The following is a 27,796-nucleotide window of genomic DNA, read 5'->3' on the forward strand; positions in this document are numbered from 1 at the left end:
TGTCAAGCAACACCGGACCCAGAACAGATCCCCAGTGACAGGTTGAAGGTTAGAAGGCTGACTCAAATTGTGGAAACTAGAGGTCAATATGGCCAAGGAGTTGAGAATTCATAAAGAAAAGGTGGTTGTCCTATGAGGTATCCAGGTCCTAGAGATGCCCAAGGCAGATAAATCCTGTCTGCAAGAAACCTTAATGTGTCTACGGGTGGCGTACAAGAGAGACCCTGATTGTAGGCTTGGAGGATAAGGACCTACAAAGGAAGAGTCTTGAATCTGAGACTCCCTGATACTCCTTGCAAACTCCACCGTTGGCAGTGAGGCCAAACCCAAAAACTAAGACCCAAGACTGTCCAGGCATCCAGCACTAATGAAATCTGAGGGGTAATGGGCAAAGAAGTCCTACTTTGTTCCACAAAAGTCACCCACCCCAAGTCAGGGTCAAATGTCATCCACAATTAAACCAACACACCCTGATTTGGTGGCACAGTCAGCAGCAAGAGAAAAGATTCTAAGGCCCAGCACTCACTGCTGAAGCATCAACCAGACTGGTTGAGAGTCATCTCTTGGTCCAGAAATCCCTTTGGATCTGACACACTTGTGCTGTTTCACTTGTGAACGAAAGCCAGGGTAGTTCTCAAAATGGCAGTACTCTTGCTGCCTTTTACAAAGGCCTGCATTCTCCAAGCCCTTATGTACCTTGTTGTCAGAGTTCCTGGCTCTTCTTGGTTCTGTGCCACTTCCACAATCTCTGAAGACGTGTTGAAGCTAAGGTTGCTGCCATGCTTGCCTGGCTTATATCATGAAACAGGGGAGTTTATATCCTTTACATATTTTTATCCGGTCTAACTTAGCTGTGGATCCTGTTAAACTCAGGATTTGCAACGAGTTCCACAGGATAATTTCCCTTTTATCAGTTTAAAATTTGGTATCTTTTAATTTCATTGAGTGTCCCCTTGTTCTAGTAATATGAAAAATCGTAAACAGGAATTTTTGACTGACTTTTTTACATTATTCATTATTTTATATACCTCCACCATGTCATCATTAATTCATCAACTCTCTAAGCTATATGGCCCTAATCTTTCTATCTGTCTACTCATTTCTGTTGCCCTTCTCTGTACCTTTCCTATTTCTGCTGAATGATTTTTGAGGTCAAGTGCCCAGAACTGAACACACTGTCTAGGTATGGTTATATCATGATTTACACAACAACATGATAATATTTTCATTATTATTATTTATTAGTAGTATTACAGAAGCACCTAAGATGCTAGTCATGGGCAAGGACCCCATTGTGCTAGGTGCTGTACTCTATCTGTTTCTTCAGGTAACATAATATCTTATTTGCCTTTTTGACCAAAGCTGTGCACTGAACAGGTTTTCATGCAGATGTCAGCTATTCAGTATAACATTGGCTTCTATGCAATAAGCTTAGTCACGCTGCATACTTGAGGGCAAATGGGGAACTGCAGAAATAGGAAACACACTGCACAGAGTGCCTGACAGCTTCCTCATTCTCTCTCTCACCTGTACCAGCGCATCTGCTCTTTTGTTCTATGCTTAACTAGGCAAATCACAGGAATAAAATCTCTTAGCCTTGCACACTGTTTCTGGTTGGTTTGCCCATTCTCTCTTCCAGAAACTGCCATTTCCTCATAGATAGAGCAGTATATACAGTACAATTAGTCTTCCTCTATCCTTTTTCACTAATTCAATACAACCCGTTCTTCACAACCACTCAAGTTGTTCAATAAACTGCAGTGCATATGACAATGCAATACATGCTATTTTTCCTTCTAGTTTACATTTAGGCAGCCTGATTTTAAAATAATAAGCCATGCTTCCCCTCTCCTCCATGGGGCTAGTGCTTCTGGGTCTGGACTTGGGGGCTGTGCCACAGACAGCAATGCACTGCACTGCCCCAAGAGGAACACAGAGATTTTGCATTAGGCTGAAGAGGAATGCTCTACCCACATCATGGCCCTGCCTCTTCCAGCATCCTACTCTCTGGGAAAGTAAAGCAGCTGGAATGTAGGATCAATATCCCCTCCCCACAGCGGCAGCCTCAACCTCAGTTGCCAGGTATAGGCTGAGCAGGGGAGCCCTTTCCTATGTTCCTGAGTAAGGGCTAGGGACAATCTGGCTCTCAGTGTCTGTCTTATTTTGTAATACATTATACATTTCAAAAGAGAAAGTGCAGGCAACGACACTGTCTGCTGTTACTGGGCTTTTGCTGATTTGTAAGCCTCCAGAGAAGATCACACATATCAGATGTCAAGGTGATACCTATTAAGATTCTACAAAAAGACATTGTAACTGATGAACAGATCACATCCACTTCCAAGTGTATAATGCTTGCTATTTTTCGTCTCACCTTCATTAAGGGTTTCCATACGGCGTGATCCTGGAAACTCGTCCGTAGCTGCTGCACAGACCGGGACAAACTGTGCAAACATCTACAAAGAAAAATGAAATGAGGTCTGTGAAATGCTTTCATTGTTTCTTTCCATATAGATAAAGCTAGAAATTTGGTGATAATTAATACAACACCAAGAAATATTTTACTACTATCTTTGATGAATTTTCGGAGACTAGAAACTGCTTTAGGTTAGTTTTAGTGTTTGATGGATACCACAATTTCTAGCAAATGAAGGACCCAAAAGAGTTACACACTCTGAAAATTATTTTATTTAGACCAGGAAAGCTCATACCTGACTGCAGATAGCCGCACCTTGATACTAGACTCAGACAAGCCATTCACAATTCGGTCCATCATATTTTCAGTCTCAATGATCTGGAGAAAAAGGTTAAAGGTGCATAAATAACATAAGGTGGATAACTTTTGTATTACTTGTAAATGCTACTGTTTTACTGTGATTTATAACATTCTAAATTTTGCATATGAAAAGAGAATTTACCTTAGAAACAACAACCCTTATTTCCCCTTATGGAACCACTGAACTCATCAATTAGACAATAGCATCTACTCTCTTTGCCTGACTGTGGTTTTCTTCTGATGCTTTCTTGGTGATTCGTAAGGCTGTTGATGGAAAAACTGAGAAGTTCTGTAATGCTGTGCAGACTGTGGGTAGTAGAACTTACGTTTTGGCGCTGGTGTGCAATACCCAAGGAACAGAGTGTAGTTCTCAAATCCTTGAGGGTGTGGAGGGAATAATCCATTTTTTTTTGAAAAGATGGGATTCATCAAAAGGCAAGTCTTTGATGATGTTTTGTACCTCCTTGGGAAAACCAGAGGAATGGAGCCACAACTCCCTCCTGATGACGATGCCAGTGGCCACTGAGCATAAAGAAGTATCTGCCGCATCTGCTGCTGATTGGAGTGAGGTCTTTGCTACCAGCATCCCCTTCTCAATTACTGCCTGAAAGCAGGCCCGGTCCTGTTGTGGCAGTTTCTTGACAAAGTCCTCCAATTTGCTCTAATTCAGAAAATCATATTTGGCAAGTAATGCCTGATAATTCGAAATCCTGAATTGAAATCTGGTTGAAGAGAAGACTTTGCGGCCTAAAAGGACCAGTCACTTGCCCTCCCTGTCAGATGGGTGGAGCATAGATGCTGTTGTCTAGTTTATTCCGTCGCTGCCTGCACCACAAGTGAATTGGGAAGTGGGTGTGAAAACAGAAATTTAGACCCCCTGGTAGTAAATAATATCTTTTTTACTGCCCCCTTTGGGGTAAGTGTACATACGGCCAGTGTATGTCAAACTGTGCGAGCTGGCTCGAGAATGGCATTGTTGAGTGGAAGAGCAACTCTGGTTGGCTCTGATGAGTGTAGTATATCCAGCAGCTTATGCTCAGTGTCTTGGATCTCCTCCAGAGGAATGTGAAGCTCATCTGCCACTCTATGCAAGAGATCCTGGAACTGGCAGTAGTCATCAGAAGATGGGGGATGCTGAAGCCACTGCTGCATCAGGAGAGGACAACAGGAATCTCAACTGTTCCAGCAATACCGTCTGAGTGGCTCATCTCCCATTACTGGTTCTGAGCTCAAAGGCTCCCAAGACGGTGAAATAGGTGAAGCCTCTCTAATGGAACAGGCAGGTTCCAATGGAGGGTATTGGGGCCAGGATCCCCATAGGGCCAGCATGATGGTTCTGGAAGGTGCTGAGGAGGGCTCCAGTGGCTCTGTGGCTGCTGGAGTTGAGGATACTGCCATGATGTGGAAGGCCTCCGTTGGTACTCATAGTGGTGGGAAGGGATGGACGGTCCCTGACCCTCATCCGAGTCCTCCAAAGACTAAAACTCAGTTCCATCAGCTGCACTGTCAGAGCTAGTGGAAGTGTGTACGCTGCTGGAGCGAGAGGTGAAGAGTGCCTCAGATACTTCCCCAATCCTACTCCTAAAACTATCAAACTATTCAAAACTACAACAAAAACTGTAAAATTAACTATGTACAACTGTAGATTTTTTAAGTGTGTCACATGAAGAGCACACATAGGACAAGTCTACACTAGCACTTATGTCAGCAAAACTTTCTTTCACAGGGGTGTGAAAGAAAACACACCTCTGAACGACATAAGTTTTGCCAGCATAAGCGCTCGGGCGCTCTCCCACCAACACAGCTACCACCGCTCGTTGAGCTGTTTTTATTATGTCGACGGGAGACCTCTCTCCCGTCGACATAACACGGCTACACAAGTGCTCTTATAGCAGGACAGGTATATTGGTACAGGTGTGCCACTGTAAGCTTGTAAGTGTAGACATGGCCTAATGGTTCTGACCCGGATCATGCAGCAGTGAGAAGGAACTGGAGAAGTGGTCAGTCCGGCCCATCTTTTATCACCTCGGACGAAAGGATGAGGCAAGCCAAGGGTGCGAGTGCAGACCAATGGACAGGACTACTTGAAAAATCTCTGGCTCCGGATGCATGGTGAGCATGCATAAACCCTCAGTGGAATACAATAGGGACTATCACTCGAAGAAGCAACAGGTAATGAGCACATGGGGTTCGTGGGGAGCGAGCGCATAGGCTCTACAGGAAAGGTGGGGAAAGAGTAGAGTCACTTAGATGACATTCCCATTTTCACCTCAAGAAGCACCTTTTTCATACCCTCGAATGGACAAACAGTCTTACTCCAAGACACATTCTTCTGCCTCCTTATTCTGTTCTCCCTCTCCTTTGAAGGTGACTCAGACCCCACTGAAACCATACAACCCCTCTGAGACACCTGGCTCTCTCTTCTGAGATATCCAGCCACCATCCCATATACCCTTTTCCATTGAATGCTGCCTCTACCGCCACCCCACCATGCAATTCCCTCTGTTAGACAACATTTTTCCATGCACTCTCCTATGTGAGATACCCTGTCCCCACAAGCAGGTTCAATCCCTCAGTGGTACATCACCTTCTGCTGCTTCCACATGACCAGTTCTCCCTTTTGTCCCTCCTGTCCTCCATGAAGATGAGACAGGGAGAAGTGAAATCTGTTCCCTGCCTGATCCTTTCCTGACCCACTGAACAGGAGAAGTAGGGAAATGATAGCCTCTTGTCTGGTCCTCATACAATCAATATGATACCCATAATCTTTGTACCTGAAGATGGGACCAAGACAATCTTCTCAAATGAAATTTCCTGTGAGGAAAGCCTTGCTCAGTGCATGCTTAGAACCAATTAGTAAAGCTTCTATTTCATTTGGGTATAATTTCATAACATTGTATGGCATTCGTGACTCAATGCTGTATGAAGCTAAAGAGGAAATGTAAAGACACTTCTACCAAATCTGTACAACTGTAGGTTACAGTCCTGCAGAATACCACTTAGAACTAACATACAAATACAGAAAAGGACAGGTCTTAAGGCATCAGTGTTAGACATATCAGCTGACAAGACAGAATACATACATACATAAATACTTTGCAATATTGCAGTGTTTTTCATCAGAGCATCTCAGAACATTTCACAAACAAAACAACCACTAATACCCTTGGGAGACACCATAGGTGAGTATTAGCATCCCCATTTCACCAATGGAGAAAGACACAGAATGGCTAAGTTATTTGGCCAAGGTGTACCAGCAATTCTGTGGCAGAGCCAGAAATCAAACAGTTTTTCTGAATCCTAGTCCTGTGTTTTTAACACTAGACCCGTGGTTCTCAACCCACAGCCCACTTGCGGCCTAATCAGCACACAGCTGCAGCCCATGCAACATCCTAAGGGCCATAGAGGTAGTATATATATTGTGGGTGGATGCGGCCCACATAACACAGAGAGCTGCATACGCAACCCACAATGGTAAATAGGCTGAGAACCGCTGCACTAGACTATGTTTCCTCATCTGAGTTTCTTCTGTTCCTTGACATTTTAATAAGACAACTACTAGTCATTGGCTTTCTAGATGCTACAAAGAAATACACTGAATAAAAAAGTAAGTATCTTACATATACTTAAGAACAGAAATCTGTCCCTGTTTACAGATCATTTGAAGAGTAGCAAATGATCTGGGTACTTACACGGCCACCATCACAGTAGTATGTATGCACCTCACAGACAATTTATAATCAACTCTCCTGGGAGGTGGAGAATTATTTGATTTGCCCAAGATTGCACAGGAATGTGTGCAAGAACTGTGAAATGAACAGATCTCCTGAATCTCACTCCAGTGCTTTAACCACAAAACCAACCTTTCTCCCTCAGAGGGCAATGAATTTAAAGATACACACTGATCAAATTTTTAATCAGTTTTAAAACTATTACAATTTCTTCAATAAATTCACTGTGGAGATTATTGTATATTTCACTATTTCTATCCTCCAAAGTTGTTGTGAATTTGTTAGAAGTTTATCCCTTTCACAAAAGAGATATGCTTGAAGAATCTCTTTGGTTTAGTAAGGAAGAAACCCTGCAAAAAACAGTTGGAAAGCACTCTCAAATTCCACCCCACTTTTTTTTTTTTAAACATGGTACATATCACGGGGCATAATATTCTGAACAGATATTTCTAATATGATCCAAGTTTTGTAAGTCCTGTCAACCTATTGCAGTAAATGAAAGCAGGGCTGTGTACTACAATGTTTCTGAATACAGCTAACTTCTTCAAAATACATTCTAGTCTGATAAAGCTACTTTTTATTGGAGGAGCACAAATAATTACATCTATTCAGTATTTTACAGCTACAAACATCTACTTTTCATCATTCTGTGGAGATGCTAATGACAAAATTATTTAGAAAAGTTAGGAAAACACAAGCTACATATACAATATTTTTGAACAACATACGATTTGTAGATCAGTGGTATATTGCAAATAAGACTACAAACTATAAAAGCAACAAAGAATCCTGTGGCACCTTATAGACTAACAGACGTTTTGCAGCATGAGCTTTCGTGGGTGAATACCCACTTCTTCAGATGCATCTGAAGAAGTGGGTATTCACCCACGAAAGCTCATGCTGCAAAACGTCTGTTAGTCTATAAGGTGCCACAGGATTCTTTGTTGCTTTTACAGATCCAGACTAACACGGCTACCCCTCTGATACTTGACTACAAACTATGATACCACAAATATGAATCAACAATTTAAAAATAAATATTTTATTAGAAAGAAATTACACAGAAATATTATAAAAAGACTTTTTAATGGTTAGTCTGCACTTTTCTGAGCTAAGATCTTCATATGTAGAGTCCTTCTGAATCATTATTGAACTGAAACATTTCTCCTGCTTTGTATGGGTTCTAGGAGACCATTACATAAGCCTATATAAATTCTGGAAAATAGCACCATGGTACAGAAGCAGTTCACATTAAACAAATTTTGAAAGCAGTGAAAAAAAAAACACTTAAATCTCACTAAGCAAACTTTTGTACTCCATTTACATCAGTAAACCTCCATTTAAATCAACTGGGTGCATTGGCCTGAGAGCGGAATTTCACATCACATATGGAAAGTGGCAGAATATAAGAGTTAAATAGAGATTTATTTACCACATCAATTTTTAAAAATAGTTTTTGAAGCATGGAGTTGCTAGAATAAATATAAATCAGTGGGTTTTTTAAATATCAGTTTTCACATTAACCCTTTCTTTCTGTTAATAAGATATTGCATGTTCAAATAAAAGATCACATTGTTTGGACAAGTGAGAACAATTAGGAATGAGGCATAAGGATGTGTGTCAGGTGACAGATATTTGGGAAGTGATGCTGTATGGTTCGTGGGGCTCCATTTTCCAGCAGTCATATTAGTTTTAGTCAAAGAGGGGATGCACCTTTTAGAAGAGGTCAAGGCAAATCAAATGATTTAAACTAGTTCAGTGAAGGAGATAAAATTATCCCGCAAACAAAAAATCCTCTTTTTCCCCCAAAAATTAATGTTACTGTCATATTTAAAAAATATTGACAGACTTTATTTTCAGTAGCATCCATAAAAAACAAAGCACCTTACACTGTATGTAGTAAATTATTTTACTAGTAAATTCAGCCTTGAAACAGCAATTCTATCTCCAGCCTGGTAAGGTTTCAATGCTAAATCTTGCCTTGAGTGATTGGCATTTCTGTCCTGAAAATTCCTTTAGTTATATTAGAGCTATTTTGTAGCATTTTCAGGATTAATGTGTATTGTGATACGTCATTCTTGCTTTTTTATCCTATTTTATTCATAATAAAAATCCAATATTTATTTTCATAGTAATTCTATCGCCACATTTCACTCTTAGGTTACCATAAACATCTGTCAAGGTCTATCAGAACTAACAAACTCCAAGTGGACTTAAATGCCTCATATGCACAGATGAGGACAAGTCAAGTAGGAGAGAATACTCTGGTTATTATCACTGGGGATAATATGCACTGCCATCTCCAGCGTGGTTTGCCTGGTAGAAGCTAGCCATCAATCTCCTTTTAAACATTACTGCTTCCTTATGTTTACTTCTGATAAAAAATTTGCATTATGCTACACTGAAGAACTATCATCATTAACAGAAGCCCCAGCACTCCATGGGGGATACTGCTGTGAAGTCACCTACAATGGAGTACCTATAGGGACACTACTCAAAGAAGAAGGGAAGTTACTCACCTTGTGCAGAAAAGATGGTACTTTGGGATGTGTTACCGTATGGGTGCTCCACTGTTGGTGTATCTGCACCCGTAATCGGACAATTTTGGTAGCAATGTCTGGTTGGCCCGCCTCAAGGCTACATAGCACTTTGCCAGTGAACCACCCTCAATTCCTTCTCTACTCAAAGAGAACAGCCCCTTCTTGAGAACGCAGAAGTAAAGAGGAGAAGGGTGGGTTGTGGAGCATCCATAGAGTGACGCATCTCAAAGAACCATTGTCCACAAGTTGAGTAACTTCCCTTCTTCTTTGAGTAGTGTCCCTATAGGTACTCCATTGTAGGTGACTTCACAGCAGTATCCCCCATGGAGTGCTGGGGCTTCTGTTATTGATGATAGTTCTTCAGAGCCGAAGTCTTGAGTAATCGCATAATACTCCGCGAAAGCATGGCCAGAGGCCCAGGTTGCTGCCCTGCAGATTTCTGAGATGGGGACATTTTGAAAAAACGCAGCCAAGGTATAAACACATCTTATGGAGTGCTGCAGGTTATACGTGTGGTAAAAGTGGTTAATGCAACTAGAGACCCATTTGGAGAGTCTTTGAGTTGATATTGCAGAACCCTTGAATCTTTCCGCAAATTAAAGGAAGAGTTTAGGAGACTTCCTAAAGTCCTTAGTCCTTGCTAAATAAAATGTAGGGGTCTCCTAACATCCAGCATATGTAGTATCGCCTCCCTGTTGGCAGCATGTGACCTCCAGAAGAAGACAGAGGAGCATCCATGTACCAGCAATGCAGATACAGGTGAGCAACCGTTTTCATATTCTCTCCACAGGTACTAATGCAGAGAGTGGACTAGATGATATATCTGAGGGAAGGGAGCAGAAGGAGACTCCATCGATTGGAAGGCATGAGATGCATTGTCCTAGGGGTGAGGGTTCCATGACCACCACTCCCAAGAGAGAAAGGTGGGTGGTGGTGGTGGTTGGGGACTCCTTCCTCAGAGGGACTGAGTTATCTATCTGCCACCCTGACTGGGAAAACAGAAAGGTCTGCTGCTTGCCAGGAGCTAGGATTCACGATGTGACGGAGAGACTGCCGAGACTCATCAAGCCCTCGGATCACTACTCCTTCCTGCTTCTCCACATTGGCACCAATGATACTGCCAAGAATGACCTCTGGGAAGGAGGATAAAGGAGTTTGAGGTGCTAGTGGTGTTCTCATCCATCCTCCTTGTGGAAGGAAAAGGCCCGGGGAGAGACCGTTGAATCATGGAAGTCAACAAATGGCTACGCAGGTGGTGTCGGAGAGAAGGCTTTGGATTCTTTGACCATGGGATGGTGTTCCAAGAAGGAGGAGTGCTAGGCAGACATGGGCTCAACCTAACAAAGAGAGGGAAGAGCATCTTCGCAAGCAGGCTGGCTAATCTAGTGAAGAGGGCTTTAGACTAGGTTCACCAGGGGAAGGAGACCAAAGCCCTGAGATAAGTGGGGAAATGGGTTACCGGGAGGAAGCAAGAGCAGGAAAGCCCAAGAGGGGAGGACTCCTGTCTCATACTGAGAAAGCGGGACAATCAGCGAGTTATCTTAAGTGTCTATACACAAATGCAAGAAGCCTGGGAAACAAGCAGGGAGAACTGGAAGTCCTGGCACAGTCACGGAACTATGATGTGATTGGAATAACAGAGACTTGGTGGGATAACTCACATGACTGGAGTACTGTCATGGATGGATATAAACTGTTCAGGAAGGACAGGCAGGGCAGAAAAGGTGGGGGAGTTGCATTGTATGTAAGAGAACAGTATGACTGCTCAGAGCTCCGGTATGAAACTGCAGAAAAAACTGAGAGTCTCTGGATTAAGTTTAGAAGTGTGAGCAACAAGGGTGATGTCGTGATGGGAGTCTGCTACAGGCCACCAGACCAAGGGGATGAGGCTTTCTTCCGGCAACTAACAGAAGTTACTAGATCACAGGCCCTGGTTCTCATGGGAGACTTCCATCACCCTGATATCTTCTGGGAGAGCAATACAGCGGTGCACAGATAATCCAGGAAGTTTTTGGAAAGTGTAGGGGACAATTTCCTGGTGCAAGTGCTGGAGGAACCAACTAGGGGCAGAGCTCTTCTTGACCTGCTACTCACAAACCGGGAAGAATTAGTAGGGGAAACAAAAGTGGATGGGAACCTGGGAGGCAGTGACCATGAGATGGTTGAGGTCAGGATCCTGACACAAGGAAGAAAGGAGAACAGTAGCATATGGACCCTGGACTTCAGAAAAGCAGACTTTGACTCACTCAGGGAACTGATGGGCAGGATCCCCTCAGAGAATAACATGAGAGGGAAAGGAGTCCAGGAGAGCTGGCTATATTTTAAAGAATCCTTATTGAGGTTACAGGAAAAAAACATCCCGATGCGTAGAAAGAACAGTAAATATAGCAGGCGACCAGCTTGGGTTAACAGTGAAATCCTTGCTGATCTTAAACACAAAAAAGAAGCTTACAAGAAGTGGAAGATTGGACAAATAACCAGGGAGGAGTATAAAAATATTGCTCAGGCATGCAGGAGTGAAATCAGGAAGGCCAAATCACACTTGGAGTTGCAGCTAGCAAGAGATGTTAAGAGTAACAAGAAGGGTTTCTTCATGATTCTATGATTCTAAGAAAGTAAATGAAAGTGTGGGCCTCTTACTGAATGAGGGAGGCAACCTGGTGACAGAGGATGTGGAAAAAGCTAATGTACTCAATGCTTTTTTTGCCTCTGTCTTCATGAACAAGGTCAGCTCCCAGACTACTGCACTGGGCAGCACAGCATGGGGAGGAGAAGACCAGCCCTCAGTGGAGAAAGAAGTGGTTTGGGACTATTTAGAAAAGCTGGACAAGCACAAGTCCATGCGGCTGGATGCGCTGCATCCGAGGGTGCTAAAGGAGTTGGCGGATGTGATTGCAGAGCCATTGGCCATTATCTTTGAAAACTTATGGCGATCGGGGGAAGTCCTGGATGACTGGAAAAAGGCTAATGTAGTGCCCATCTTTAAAAAAGGGAAGGAGGAGGATCTGGGGAACTACAGGCCAGTCAGCCGTACCTCAGTCCCTGGAACAATCATGGAGCAGGTCCCTCAAGGAATCAATTCTGAAGCACTTAGAGGAGAGGAAAGTGATCAGGAACAGTCAGCATGGATTCACCAAGGGCAATCTGCCTCCTTAGGAGAAATGTAATACTTCTTGTCGGCTCTTTTGCACATTGGTGCAGTGAAGGCTGGTATCTACCAGATCATCTTGGCAGGGTCCAGAAGTGCCTTGTTAATTGGGAGGACAATTCTGGAAGAGAAGGAAGCATGCAGAATATCCAAGACCCTGGTGTTGCAATGGTGGTACATGGTGTAAGGCCAGGGAGAGACTGTCGTCCTGGTCACTGTACGACTCCCTGCTGGAGAAGGGTGGAGCTGACTAGGATGCTGTGGGTAAATGTCCCAGTGCCACTGGTGATTCCAGGGATCTAGATATGCTTGGTAATGGGGCTCCAATACCAAGTAGCAGGGACTCCAGTTACTCTGTGACCATAAGGTCCCTCGAGAAACAGAACTCCTGAAGTACTGTTGATATGTTCAATGCTGTCAAGGAGTGCCAGTGCTGACTTGTCAGTACTGACGGTTGTTTATGGGAGGAATGCTCTGATGAGGGTTGCTTTGACGCATTCGATGCTGAGGGTGGATTTGTCAATGCTGATCTCTTAGAGGTGGTACAGTATCTGTCCTCATCCCTGGCAGGCAGTGCCGTTGCTTCTAAGCCTATGCACATAAAGGCCTTTAGGTGCCATGGCAAAGCTCATACTGGAGGGTTTCTGATGTTTCTGGGTACCGCACTTCAGAGCCGTTGGTACCAAGGTAACTGAGGCTGCTGGGGATCCTCTCTGGCTGTTCAAGGACTCAGTTTGAGGGCTTGGAACCTTTTTTCTAGAGGCTTTGCGGGGGGAGTCAGCCGACTTTTTCCATGATCTCACCCCTATGGGGGTTGAAGGCTCTGGGGACAATCTGCATCTTGATGAGGCTTCAGGACCAGGGTCAGTTGGCAGCTGAAGTGCACCCTCCGTGAGGAGAAGTTTCAACTTGAGCTCTGGAGTTCTTACAAGATCTCACCATTAGCAGTTGGCAGAAGGTGCACTTCTGCAGAATGTCCCTCTCTCCAAGGCACTGGACGCAATGAGAGTGTCTGTCCATTATTGTGATTGCCTCCTTGCAGGAGAGGCACCTTTGAAGCCGGGGGAACTGGGTATGCCCCTGCAGGAGTAATCCCCCCCAACAAAAGGCAGGAAATGGTGAAAGAAAAAGGTTTTTTTTTAAACTGAACAATGGAAACTCTAAACTACTAAAAAGAAATGGAAGCTCTAAGAATAGCTACCATTTATATTAAACACTATCAATGTAAAGAAGGAAGAGACTACTGCTCATTCCATTCGAGGCCAAAGGCGGTCAAGAAGGAACTGAAGGCAGTTTGCCCATGCAGTGCTAGATAGCCTAGAGGCAGACCATAAGGGAGGGAGATTGCATGTGAACACTCCTACCAAATTTCTCCGATTAGAGATGCAGGGGCACTGATACACCTCAATGGAGCACCCATAAGGACACTGCTTGAAGAAGAACACAGGGATATGCTATATTTCAAAATAGTTTTTAGACATTTTTAATTTCCGCTGACCACTTACCATAAACACATCACTTAACAAAGCTTTATATACACAATATTTGCATACTAGCAAAAATTAAGAATATAACGAGGCCATATATTGAAGGACAACATACAATGAGAGATGTGAATTTCTTTATGGCATTAGAAAGGAGGTGTTTCCATAATTAAGCATTTATAGTATTCTATTTTGTCAAAGTGTTTGTTGCTTCACAGTGTGAAATCAAATTTCTCTGGAACTCACACAAAAGAAGTGCACCATAAGGTTAACATAACACATTATTTGTCAATCCAACATGTTCACACTAGAACAAAAACCAAACTTGCATTCTATTCATCCTTCACTTATGCTTTTATTCTCTCTGCTTTATCTCATTCAATCAGCGATAATACACTCCACCATGACTTCCAGGTTGATGTTTCTCCCTGCATGACAGCTGGCAACACCAAAGGATGACCCTCTCCCAGACTCACCTTCTTCCGGATGTCTTCATCATTTGCTCCAAGTGAAGCATACAGCTTGAACGCAGCCTGGCGCAGTTCGTGAGCATGCTTTAAATCATGGTCAAGCTATTGAAAAAAGGTAAATCAAAGTCGGATGCTTTATGAGAGAGCATTTAAACTTGCACATGGTATTTTCTTAATTGTTATAGATTAGTGCCTGTTTACTAGGGTTTTGATTGCATTACACGCCAAACAGGCAGGATCACCACTGAAACTGCAGATTAACTTTAAGTATGTGTTTATGTCCCACTGAAGTTAATAATTAAAGTTAAGCACACGCGTGATTGCTTTGCTGAATTGTAGCCTATACAGATAAACAGTAATAACCAAGCAACATATGTATGCAACCTCTCAAAATACAGGATGAGATTAGTTACATTTTCCCAGACAAAATGAGTCCCACTCTCTTCTTCCTCTACAAGCCAGACCAAAATGTCCTCCTTTCTCCATGCCCACCCCACAGAAGGAGTTGCATGGTCAGATTGGGGGAAAACAACTAGATTTACTAGGATCTAGATATCAGAAGGATAGCCGTGTTAGTCTGTATCCGCAAAAACAACGAGGAGTCCCGTGGCACCTTAAAGACTAAGATTTATTTGGGCATAAGCTTTTGTGGGTAAAAAACCCACTTCTTCAGATGCATGGAGTGAAAATTACAGAAACAGGCATAAATATATATTGGCACCTGAAGAGAAGGGAGTTACCTTACCTTACTGTCACCTCCTCATCAATTATTGGGAGTGGACCACAACTACCCTGATTGAATTGGCCTTCAACGTTGGTTCTCCACTGGTAAGGTAACTCCCTTCTCTTCATGTGCCTATATCTATATATATCTATATCTATATCTATATCTATATATATGCCTATTTCTGTAATTTTCACTGCATGCATCTGAAGAAGTGGGTTTTTTACCCACGAAACCTTATGCCCAAATAAATCTGTTAAGTCTTTAAGCTGCCATAGGATCTAGATAGCAGTCCCAATAAAAGTGGATGGTATCAAGGGACCAAAACTGCTCTTAGAACTTTGGCTGAAAGGCTCCAACAGATGAAGCAATGGTATCTATTTAATTCAACATGAAAAACACTGTCAAGGGAATTTTGAGGTTGCAGGGTAAAGCACTCAGAAGTCAGGAAATGCCAAAGGTAAGTTTGTCTGAGTAAGCTTAACTCTGCCTCAGTGCATCCACTACAGTACAGTACATTACTTCATGATTATATACAAATTTTCAAATAGATCAATCAATTTATCCTGCAGAGCCCTGCCTCATTCCACCTACAACTTACAAGATATTATCCATTTCACAAGATACACTCACCACATGGCTGAGTTGGACATACATGTGCAATGCTGCTGACCTTTACTCTGGACATTCATAAAAAGTGCTAAAAACAGTGTCAGACTCAGGGCTGGAATGTTGGTTTTTTGATTCTCTAGCCAATGTCTAATGCTTCCCAGCCAGTTACTGAACCTCTTTTTTGTCTTATTTATTCCATTTAAAATTTGGCTAACAATTCTTTGTACTTATGTGGTATTTTTTCATCTGGGGCTCTCAGAGCATTTTGTAAACATGGGTAAGCAGGAGTAGCCCCATATTATAGGATTTTGAGAACTAAATCTGTCAACTGTCATTTCCTGGGCTATTCCAGAACAAAAGGGGATTAGAGGACCTTTGTTTTTCTGGAGTACATTCCAAATCAGTGGAAGAAGGGGCGGGGGAAGGCCAAGAATACTTTCCATCCCTGGGATCACCATTCCTTTCTTATGTTCTCCCTTCCCCAGTGAAAGGAGGGGAGTTAGAAAGAGTAAGCAATACAGGGAGACTGAGTCTGCAACTCCATGCTCCCATTGCAAAGGAGGCTAAAGAGCCATCTAGAAGGTGGTGGAGTAGGTACTTGTGCAGAGTGCTTGGCTAACAGGCCTTCCCTGCTCACTGCTCCTACAGTGTTATTTGCCTGGAATGTTCCTCCTCAGTGTGGGAGGAGGGAGAGTCATACAACAAAAGAAAGGTTTTGTGCCTAAAGAGCCAAAAACATTGAGGGCCTAATCCAACTCCCACTGAAAGACAATTTTAATTAAAGTTCTGCGTACTTAAGACACACATTTGCAGTTTCAAAATCTCTCATGTACTCTGAGAAGTTCTGAACAGACAGAGAAAAACACATACCCTTTTGATATCGGTGATTGCACTGACTGAGCTGGGATACTTGAAGTAGTCAGAAAGCATTGCAATAAGATGGTCTGTAATACTGGCGATTCTCTGCAGCTCAACATCTGTTTCAATTAGATAGGCAAGTGTTTCGGCTCCTTCTACTCGTTCTTCCAGCAATCTTTCCTTACTACACATCCGAACCAAACTTGGCAGTGTCTGGAAGGTACAGAATTCAACTTTAGTTTCAGAGAAGATAATTTGTAAGTCTTTATAGATTCCATTTCAGTTTGATGTCTAGAGCATCTCTCCGCACCAAAGTTTCTTAAAGAAAAAAAGGTACAAACGGTTGTGGGAATATACACACAAATTAAGTTCAACTTATTTAATTATAGGCTCTTCTTAGCATTTGTCACTGCACTATAGGGTTCTCTCCTGCCATCTTTTTTGGTCATAATACTTTTTGCAAACGTCATGTCCCGAAAGGACCCACAATCAAAATGTTCTGTATGGAAGTTCAAATGTCCACTTAATAGTCTTTACTTGCAAAGCTTTACTTGTGCTGTAGAAAAGAACCCTGTGATTTGTCCTCAGAACTCACCAGCACTGCTATGGAAGAGACTTCTAGGTACCAAGGTAAAAATGAGCACATCAAGTATCCCACTTTGATTCTAAAATTCCCAATTTAGTATTGCCACAAGAAGCAGCTTCTGGAAGTAGGAACAGAGTGATTCCGAAACAAAAATACAAACAAGAACATGTCTCATACTCATGGTGTAAATAAAAAAGCTGAGTTCCTTAGCAACAACTGGAATGCTAGAAAAATATTGCCTTCATATAGTCCAACTCCTGGAATCTGCATATCAAGCTGTGAGACCTGAGAATGGCTGAAAGCAGAAAGCCTCAAGAGATGTCCGTGGGCTATCCCTTATGGAGATGAGCAGTGAGACAAAGATTAGAAAGAGGCACGTGGCCTCTCCTCATTCATTTAACGTCCCCTGGACTGGAAACACAAGGGGCCTGATGCAGCAGGAAAGAAGTGTGAGGGAGTATAGGTCTGTGGAGACCATATATTATTAGAACTCCAATTACTAGTAAGTAATCTAGTTTTCCACTAGTGACATTGCCACCAAAGAGTCACTGGGGATCAGACATGCAGCAATCCGCCACAGTAGAGGGATTGTGAGATACTTGTCTCAATATGGGCATCTGATCTAGGCTTGTTATTGAGAATATGTTGGGTAAAAACGTACAATGAGTTTCATATGGTCACTCTGGAAATCTTTAGCTCTTGATCCCATCTATTATGCTCACTCTTGCCATAGGATCTGCTGTAGCTCTAGTGGGACAGGGTGCTAAAGGCCACCTGGAACTAAAAGCCTGTCTGCAAAAAACAGATCTGAATACAAAGGTGGATCTATTTGGTCAGCCTTTGTACCCTTTTCCCAAATCCAATAATATGGAGGTTTTCCAGAAAATCCTGCTCCTATTCAAGTGATAAATGAGTGCCTGCTTCACAGCCAACTTGTGGAGCAAAGCTGCCTCAGACAAGTCAGAAGATCTAGTAAAGAAAATCTGCAAGAAGACCAGAGTTCCCTGTGCCATGCCTGCAGGGAGAAGGTAACATGGAAGATGCTACAGTGCCTCTATGTGGATTTCCATATAGAGGGATCCTCCCAGAGCTGGATATGCCAGCTTTAGGCTTGCTCTGAGTTGATGGAGTGGTGCAAGGTGACCCTAATGTAGGGGAGGAGATGGCCCTCTCACTTCCCATTGGCAACTGAATATCAAGGCTTGTAAATTGCATGGAACCCAATTTAGCTATACTGAGCATAAAAGGTTTGAGTCAGTCCTGCCCAGATTTGAGTCAGTGGCTCCAGGGAGAAAATATTTCCACTAAAGCTATCCCTTCCAGCAGAGCCTGAAAGTACCACTGTTACTCTAAATACTTTCTCTTTCTTTTAAAAACAGCTTCTCTCTTTATAAAATGTTTATACCAATAATACTGTATTCTATATTACACCCATATTCTTTCCCTACTTTCTCTGCTTATGTACCATGAGAATCACACTAGCCCCTTCCCAACTAGTCTCAGTGAAAGTCAGCAGAACTCAGAAGAGATTGGTTTCCCATTTTCAAAGCTGCTTCCTGCTTCTTCAAGGTGCACCTAATAAGTCTGAAAATAATAAAATAAAGTAAATTAAAATTATAGGACTAAACTGTTTGCTGGTATAACTGCACTTCAGAGTTACAGCAGAGAATCTGGCTCACAGAGTTTTATATTTTCCAAGAACTGTACAAACATTAGACTTATCATGGGATATGAGGGAAGGTCCTCTCAGTAACTGGTTAAAAGATAGGAAACAAAGGGTATTACTAAATGGTCAGTTTTCAGAAGAGAGAGAGACAAACCCAGGGGTCTGTACTGGGACCAGTACAGTTCAAATTATTTATAAATGATCTGGAAAAAGGGGTAAACACTGAGGTAGCAGAATTTGCAGATGATACAAAACTACTCAAGATAGCTAAGTCCAAAGCAGACTCAGAAGAGTCACAAAGGGATCTCACCAAACTGGGTGACTGGGCAACAAAACGGCCAATGAAATTCAATGTTGATAACTGCAAAGTAATGCACATTGGAAAACACAATCCCAACTGTACATATAATATGATGGGGTCTAAATTAGCTGTTACCACTCAAGAAAGAGATCTTAGAGACATCGTGGTTAATTCTCTGAAAACATCCACTCAATGTGCAGCAGCACTCAAAAAAGCTAACAGAATGTTAGGAACCATTAGGAAAGGGATAGATAATAAGACAGAAAATATCATATTGCCTCTATATAAATCCATGGTACACCCATATCTTGAATACTGTGTGAAGATATGGTTGTCCCAGCTCAAAGACATACTAGAATTGGAATGAGGTTCAGAAAAAGGCAACACAAATGATTAGGGGTCTGGAACAGCTTCCATATGAGGAAAGATTAATAAGACTGTGACTTTTCAACTTGGAAAAGAGACAACTAAGGGGAGATATGATAGAGGTCTATAAAATCATGATGGGTGTGGAGTAAGTAAATAAGGAAGTGTTATTTACTCCTTCTTATAACACAAGAGCTAGGGGGTCACCAAATGAAGTTAACAGGCAACAGGTTTAAAACAAACAAAAGAAAGTATTTCTTCACACAATGGACATTCAACCTGTGGAACTCTTTGCCAGAGGATGCTGTGAAGGCCAAGACTATAACAGGGTTTAAAAGAGAACTAGATAAATTCATGGAGGATAGGTCCATCAATGGCTATTAACCAGGATAGGCAGGAATGGTGTCCCTAGTCTCTGTTTGCCAGAAGCTGGGACTGGAGAACAGGGGATGGATCACTTGATAATTACCTGTTCTGTTCATTCCCTCTGAAGCACCTGGCATTGACCACTGTCGGAAGACAGGATATCGCGCTAGATGGACCTTTGGTCTGACCCAGTATGGTCATTCTTATGTTCTTGTCTAAACATAAATTAGTGAGCAGCAGTCTAGGGTGTAAATCAACAATGCTCCAGTGTACTGTGCAATAAATATCTTTGTGGTCCCTGCTGCTGTGCAATACAAGTTCCCTAGTGTGGACTGCTACTGTTTGAAACAGAAGTACATAAGGCACTCTAGGGAACTTTTACTGTGCAGCAGCAGGATACATATGGATAGCTGGTATGTGGCATGCTGGAGCACTGTAGATTTACACCCCAGCTTGCGCCGCAATCACTATCATTTAAACATGCCCACTTAATCTTCCTAGCAGCCTAGAAATAAGTAAATAAGTATTATTACCTCTATTTTACAGAGTAGTAAGCAGGAGGTTAAGTGACTTGTCCAAGTTCACCCAGGAAATAAGTGTCAGCACAAGGAGAAGTACCCAGGTCTCCTGCCTGCGAATACTTAACTCAGTAGACCAAGTATCAGAGGGGTAGCCGTGTTAGTCTGGATCTGTAAAAGCAGCAAAGAATCCTCTGGCACCTCTGGGGGAGGGATAGCTCAGTGGTTTGAGCATTGGCCTGCTAAATCCAGGGTTGTGAGTTCAATCCTTGAGGAGGCCATGTAGGGATCTGGGGAAAAAAAAAAAAAAAAAAAAAAAAAAAAAAAACTAGGAGATTGGTATATCTCCAATTATTATTTTTTTATTTTTATTATAGACTAAAAGACGTTTTGGAGCATGAGCTTTCGTGGGTGAATACCCACTTCGTCGGATGCAAGTAGTGGAAATTTCCAGGGGCAGGTATATCTATGCAAGCAAGAAGCAAGCTAGAGATAACGAGGTTAGTTCAATCAGGGAGGATGAGGCCCTGTTCTAGCAGTTGAGGTGTGAAAACCAAGGGAGGAGAAACTGGTTTTGTAGTTGAAAAGCCATTCACAGTCTTTGTTTAATCCTGAGCCGATGGTGTCAAATTTGCAGATGAACTGAAGCTCAGCACTCTCTCTTTGAAGTCTGGTCCTGAAGTTTTTTTGCTGCAGGATGGCCCCCTTAAGATCTGCTATTGTGTGGCCAAGGAGGTTGAAGTGTTCTCCTACAGGTTTTTGTATATTGCCATTCCTAACATCTGATTTGTATCCATTTATCCTTTTCCGTAGAGACTGTCCAGTTTGGCCGATGTACATAGCAGAGGGGCATTGCTGGCATATGATGGTGTATATTACATTGGTGGACGTGCAGGTGAATGAGCCGATGATGGTGTGGCTGATCTGGTTAGGTCCTGTGATGGTGTCGCTGGTGTAGATATGTGGGCAGAGTTGGGATCGAGGTTTGTTGCATGGATTGGTTCCTGAGCTAGAGTTACTATGGTGCGGTGTGCAGTTACTGGTGAGCATATGCTTCAGGTTGGCAGGTTGTCTGTGGGCGAGGACTGGCCTGACACCCAAGGCCTGTGAAAGTGTGTGATCATTGTCCAGGATGGATTGTAGATCCCTGATGATGAGTTGGAGGGGTTTTAGCTGGGGACTGTATGTGATCGCCAGTGGAGTCCTGTTGGTTTCTTTCTTGGGTTTGTCTTGCAGTAGGAGGCTTCTGGGTACACGTCTGGCTCTGTTGATCTGTTTCCTTATTTCCTCGTGCGGGTACTGTAGTCATACCAAATGCACTAAAGGTAAAAAATCCACTGCTATCTACATACTTCACAGACCACAGTGAGAGATTATGCCATACTCTATCAAAGAAACTGAGGAATCACCTGATCAGCATCCTATACAGCAAAAAGGAAAACATCAAAAAAGAGCTCTCCAACCCGGAGACTCATTAATAACCAAACTTCCATACAAACGGACTTCACTAAAATAAGACAGGATACCTACATTACTCACTTCACCTCTCTACAAAGGAAAAAGGACTGTAAGCTGTCTAAACTCCTACCTGCCACATGGGGCCACAACCCTGGTACCCCTAACCCACCCAGCAATATCGTCAATCTATCCAACCACACACTCAGCCCAGAAGAAAAGTCTGTCCTATCTCGGGGACTCTCTTTCTGCCCTGCCACCCCCACCAACATGATACAGTTCTGCGGCGATCTGGAAGCCTACTTTCGCTGTCTCCGACTCAAAGAATACTTTCAGGACAACACTGAACAGCGCACTGATAAGACGGTTACTCACCTTTGTAACTGTTGTTCTTCAAGATGTGTTGCTCATATCCATTCCAGTTAGGTGTGCGCGCGCCGCGTGCACGTTCGTCGGAAGACTTTTACCCTAGCAACACTCGGTGGGTTGGCTGGGCACCCCCTGGAGTGGCGCCACCATGGCACCAGATATATACCCCAGCCGACCCATCCACCCCTCAGTTCCTTCTTGCCGGCTACTCCGACAGTGGGGAAGGAGGATGGGTTTGGAATGGATATGAGCAACACATCTCGAAGAACAAGTTACAAAGGTGAGTAACCGTCTTTTCTTCTTCAAGTGATTGCTCATATCCATTCCAGTTAGGTGATTCCCAAGCCTTACCTAGGCAGTGGGGTCGGAGTGAGATGTGGCGGAGTGCAGAACCGCCGAGCCAAAGGCCGTATCATCTCTAGATTGTTGGACCAGAGCATAGTGCGAAGCAAAGGTGTGGACCGATGACCAGGTCGCTGCGTGACATATCTCCTGGATTGGTACATGGGCCAGGAAGGCAGCTGATGAAGCCTGAGCTCTGGTAGAATGGGCGGTGAGATGGCCCGAGGGAACACGAGCCAAGTCATAGAACGTGCGTATGCACACCGTTACCCAAGAGGAGATCCTCTGTGCGGAGACGGGCAGGCCTTTCATCCGGTCAGCCACTGCAACGAAGAGTTGGGGGGATTTTCGAAAGGGCTTTGTGCGATTAATATAAAAAGCAAGTGCCCTACGGACATCTAAGGAGTGTAACTGCTGCTCCCGTGGGGATGAATGAGGCTTTGGGAAGAAGACTGGAAGGAAGATGTCCTGATTGGTATGGAAGGCCGATACCACCTTAGGGAGGAATGCCGGATGTGGTCGCAACTGTACCTTGTCCTTATGAAAAACAGTATATGGTGGGTCTACCGTAAGAGCTCTAAGTTCGGAGACCCGCCTGGCCGATGTAATGGCCACTAGAAAAACTGTCTTCCAGGATAGGTATAGGAGTGAGCACGTTGCCAACGGCTCAAAGGGCGGACTAGGTTGAGGTCCCAGGTAGGGGCAGGGTGTCGTACTTGGGGGTAGAGGCGTTCCAGGCCCTTACGGAATCGAGTAACTATGGGGTGGGAAAACACGGAGTGGCCACTCTCCCCTGGATGGAATGTAGAGATGGCCGCCAAGTGCACCCTCAGGGAAGATATCGCCAGGCCCTGCTGCTTGAGGGACCAGAGGTAGTCCAAGATAGTAGGGATGGAGACCTCTGAGGGAGTAGCATTCTGTGACGCACACCAGGCGGAGAAGCGCTTCCACTTGGCCAGATATGTGGACCAAGTGGAAGGTTTCCTGTTACTTAAGAGAATATGCTGTACCGGAGCGGAGCAGCGTAACTCTGAATTGTCTAGCCACGCAGGAGCCACGCCGTGAGGTGGAGGGCTTGCAGGTCCGGGTGGCGGAGATTGCCGTGCTCCTGAGTTATAAGGTCCGGGTAGAGTGGCAGGGTAATTGGGGTGGCTATGGAGAGGTTGAGCAGTGTGGTGTACCAGTGCTGTCTGGGCCACGCTGGCGCAATCATTATTAGATGCGCTCTGTCCTGGCAGAGTTTTAACAGGACCCTGTGCATCAGCGGGAACGGTGGGAAGGCATAGAGCAGTTGGTGCTTCCACGGGATGAGGAATGCGTCCGAGATCGATCCCGGTGAAAGACCCTGGAATGAGCAGAACACTTGGCATTTCCTGTTCGCGTCTATGTGGGGAAAGCCCCACTTCTGGAAGATTGAATGAATAATGTCTGGTCTTATCGACCATTCGTGACACAGGAAGGATCTGCTCAGCCAATCCGCCAGAGTGTTCCGAACCCCTGGGAGAAAGGACGCTACCAGATCCATCGAGTGGGCTATGCAGAATTCCCAGAGTTGGATGGTCTCCTGACAGAGGGGGGAAGATCGAGTCCCTCCCTGCTTGTTTATATAATACATGGCCGTTGTGTTGTCCGTAAACACTGAGACACAACGGCCGTGCAGACGCTTCTGGAATGCCTGGCACGCCAGGCGGACCGCTCTCAGCTCTCGGACATTTATGTGAAGCGCCAGCTCCTCCGGTGACCAAAGGCCCTGGGTGCGAAGGTGTCTGAGGTGAGCCCCCCATCCGAGGGATGACATGTCTGTCGTCAGGGACAGTGAGGGTTGAGGCGGGTGGAACGGTAATCCTGCACCCACCAGGGAGGGGTTTAGCCACCAGTTGAGGGAGCGCAGCGTGCTTGGTGGAATGGTGACAAATGTGTCTATCGGGTCCCTGCCCAGACGATACACGGAATTGAGCCCCGTCTGGAGGGGACGAAGGCGGAGCCTGGCATATTTGGTCACATAAGTGCAGGCAGCCATGTGACCTAGGAGACCGAGACAGGTGCGAGCCGAGGTCATGGGGAAACTGCAGACCTCGAATGATTGCTGCCATTGCCTGGAACCGTGGCTGAGGCAGGTAGGCCTTGGCTAGAGTGGAGTCCAGGGTAGCTCCTATGAAGTCTAGCCGCTGAGTGAGGATCAGAGTGGATTTCTCCGTGTTGAGCTTCAGGCCTAAACATGTAAATAGGTCCCTGACGATGCCTACGTGCTGCATGACTTGCGCCTCAGAGGCCCCCCCTGATGAGCCAGTCATCAGGATATGGGAACATGTGAATCCCCTGATGGCGGAGGTGTGCGGCAACTACTGCTATACATTTTGTGAACACCCTTGGGGCTGTGGAGAGGCCGAAGGGAAGGACCGCAAATTGGAAATGCCGATGGTCGGCTACAAAACGAAGATACCTCCTGTGCGGAGGAAAAATGGCGACGTGAAAATACGCATCCTTCATATCGAGGGCAGCATACCAGTCTCCAGGATCCAAGGACGGGATAATGGTCCCCAGGGAGACCATACGGAACTTCAACTTTATCATGGATTTGTTGAGGCCCCGCAGGTCTAGGATAGGCCTGAGGCCCCCTTTTGACTTGGGGATCAGAAAGTAACGTGAGTAAAAACCTTTGCCCCTTTCCTCTTTTGGTACCTCCTCTATCGCTCTGATGGCGAGGAGCGTCTGCACCTCTTGTAAGAGGAATTGCTCGTGAGAGGGGTCCCTGAAGAGGGACTGGGAAGGAGGGTGGAAAGGCGGGGTTGAAACAAATTGGAGGTGGTATCCTTGTTTCACGGTGCGTAGGACCCAGATGTCTGAGGTCAGTTGGGACCACGCCGGGAGGAAATAGGAGAGGCGGTTGGAGAAGGGAGGAAAAGGATCCTGACCAGAAAGTGGTACGCCGTCCTCGGGCGAACCTTCTAAAAGCAGACTTCGGTCCCGCCGGTGGTTTGGAAGGACCGCGGTTTTGGCTCACTTGGGGTCCTGGTGGACGTCTACGTCCACTTTGCCCTCGCCGCCTGCCAAAAATCTTGCCTTTGCCTGGGCACAAAGTACAGGCGGTAAGGTTGGGGACGGAAAGGCCGGCGCTGGGTCACCGGTGTATGCATGCCCAAGGAACGCATGATGACCCTGTTGTCTTTTAAACTTTGAAGTCTGGGGTCAGTTTTCTCGGAGAACAGACTCTTACCATCAAAGGGTAAGTCTTGGATGGTATATTGTAACTCCGGAGGGAGGTTGGAGACCAGCAGCCATGAGATGCGTCTCATGGTGATACCGGAGGCCAGGATTCACCGAGGCACTTCAAACAGGAATTGTGTGGATCTCCTGTCGGCATCGGCCTGTGGCAGGCCGAGCACGTCTTAAAACCCGAGGAGCCGGGCATGTGCTCCGGCCCCGGGTGCGGGGAAGGGGCTAAGCCCCGAACCGCTCTAAATATTACTATACTAACTAAACTATTAAACGACTAAATACAACTATCTAAATAAATAAATATTATATATATAAATAAATATTATATATATATATATATATATATATATATATATATATAAAAACTATAACTATATACACGATACCGAGCGAGAAAACTATGAGGAAGCTAGGGAAGTGGAGGTCAGCTAAGCCACGCTCCACTGTTCCAACGACCGACACGGGCGGTAAGAAGGAACTGAGGGGTGGATGGGTCGGCTGGGGTATATATCCAGTGCCATGGTGGTGCCACTCCAGGGGGCGCCCAGCCGACCCACCGAGTGTTGCTAGGGTAAAAGTCTTCCGACGAACGTGCAAGCGGCACACGCACACCTAACTGGAATGGATATGAGCAATCACTCGAAGAAGAAGAAACACAGTTACCCTCCCACCAAAAGCACAAGAAGAACTCCACATGGACTCCTCCTGAGGGTCGAAATGACAGTCTGGACCTATACATAGAATGCTTCCGCCGACGTGCACAGGCAGAAATTGTTGAAAAACAACATCGCTTGCCTCATAACCTAAGTCGTGCAGAACGCAAGGCCATCCACAGCCTCAGAAACCCACCCTGACATTATAATCAAAGAGGCTGATAAACGAGGTGCTGTTGTCATCATGAACAGGTCTGACTACCAAAAGGAGGCCGCCAGACAACTCTCCAATACCAAATTCTACAGGCCACTTTCCTCAGATCCCACTGAGGAATACACTAAGGCCTGGTCTACACTGGGGGGGCGGGTTGAACTAAGGTACGCGACTTCAGCTACGTGAATAGCGTAGCTGAAGTCGAACTACCTTAGTTTGACTGACTTACCCGTCCTGACGCCGCGGGATCGAACTCCGTGGCTCCCCCGTCGACTCCGCCACTGCCGTTCGCGGTGGTGGAGTTCCGGAGTCGACGGGAGCGCGTCCGGAGTTCGAACTATCGCGTCTAGATTAGACACGATAGTTCGAACTCCGAGAAGTAGAACTCTACGTGTCGACCCGGCCGGTAAGTATGGACCTACCCTAAGAAACTGCACCATCTACTCAGGACACTCCCTACATTAACACCGGAACAAATCAACATACCCTTAGAGCCCCGACCAGGGTTATTCTATCTACTATCCAAGATCCACAAACCCGGAAATCCTGGACGCCCCATCATCTCGGGCATTGGCACTCTCACTGAAGGATTGTCTGGATATGTGGACTCTCTACTCAGACCCTATGCCACCAGCACTCCCAGCTATCTCCGTGACACCACTGATTTCCTGAGGAAACTACAATGCATTGGTGACCTTCCAGAAAACACCATCCTAGCCACCATGGATGTAGAGGCTCTCTACACAAACATCCCACACACAGATGGAATACAAGCTGTCAGGAACAGTATCCCTGATGATACCACAGCACAACTGGTTGCTGAGCTCTGTGCCTTTATCCTCACACACAACTATTTCAAATTTGATGACAATATATCTCTCCAGATCAGTGGCACCGCTATGGGCACTCGCATGGCCCCACAATATGCCAATATTTTTATGGCCGACCTGGAACCATGCTTCCTCAGCTCTCATCCACTCACGCTCCTTCTCTATCTACGCTACATTGATGACATCTTCATCATCTGGACCCATGGGAAGGAGACTCTGGAAAAATTCCACCACGATTTCAACAGCTTCCACCCCACCATCAACCTCAGCCTGGACCAATCTACACAGGAGGTCCACTTCCTAGACACCACAGTGCAAATAAGTGATGGTCACATTAACACCACCTTATACTGAAAACCTACCGACCGCTATGCCTACCTTCATGCCTCCAGCGTCCATCCCGGGCACACCACACGATCCACTGTCTACAGCCAAGCACTGAGGTACAACCGTATCTGCTCTAACCCCGCAGACAGAGACCAACACCTACAAAATCTCCACCAAGCATTCTCAAAACTACAGTACCCGCACGAGGAAATAAGGAAACAGATCAACAGAGCCAGACGTG

At 44.8% G+C, this 27,796-nt stretch overlaps 1 protein-coding gene across 6 annotated transcripts in view; it reads right to left on the reverse strand.

The window, feature by feature from the left end:
• ARMC8 (armadillo repeat containing 8) overlaps window positions 1-27,796 on the reverse strand; it is a 227,790-nt gene that overhangs the window by 39,701 nt on the left and 160,293 nt on the right. For all 6 annotated transcript variants that reach the window (XM_045029371.1, XM_045029370.1, XM_045029367.1 and 3 more), the window contains 4 exons: window positions 16,356-16,556; window positions 14,156-14,251; window positions 2,712-2,794; window positions 2,375-2,456 (listed from right to left, as the gene is read on the reverse strand). In XM_045029371.1, coding sequence (XP_044885306.1) covers window positions 2,375-2,456; window positions 2,712-2,794; window positions 14,156-14,251; window positions 16,356-16,556 — 462 coding nt within the window. The remainder of the gene's footprint in view (window positions 1-2,374; window positions 2,457-2,711; window positions 2,795-14,155; window positions 14,252-16,355; window positions 16,557-27,796) is intronic.

This window comes from Mauremys mutica, chromosome 9, assembly GCF_020497125.1.
Source record: "Mauremys mutica isolate MM-2020 ecotype Southern chromosome 9, ASM2049712v1, whole genome shotgun sequence".
In the NCBI taxonomy this organism is placed as follows: Eukaryota; Metazoa; Chordata; order Testudines; family Geoemydidae; genus Mauremys; species Mauremys mutica.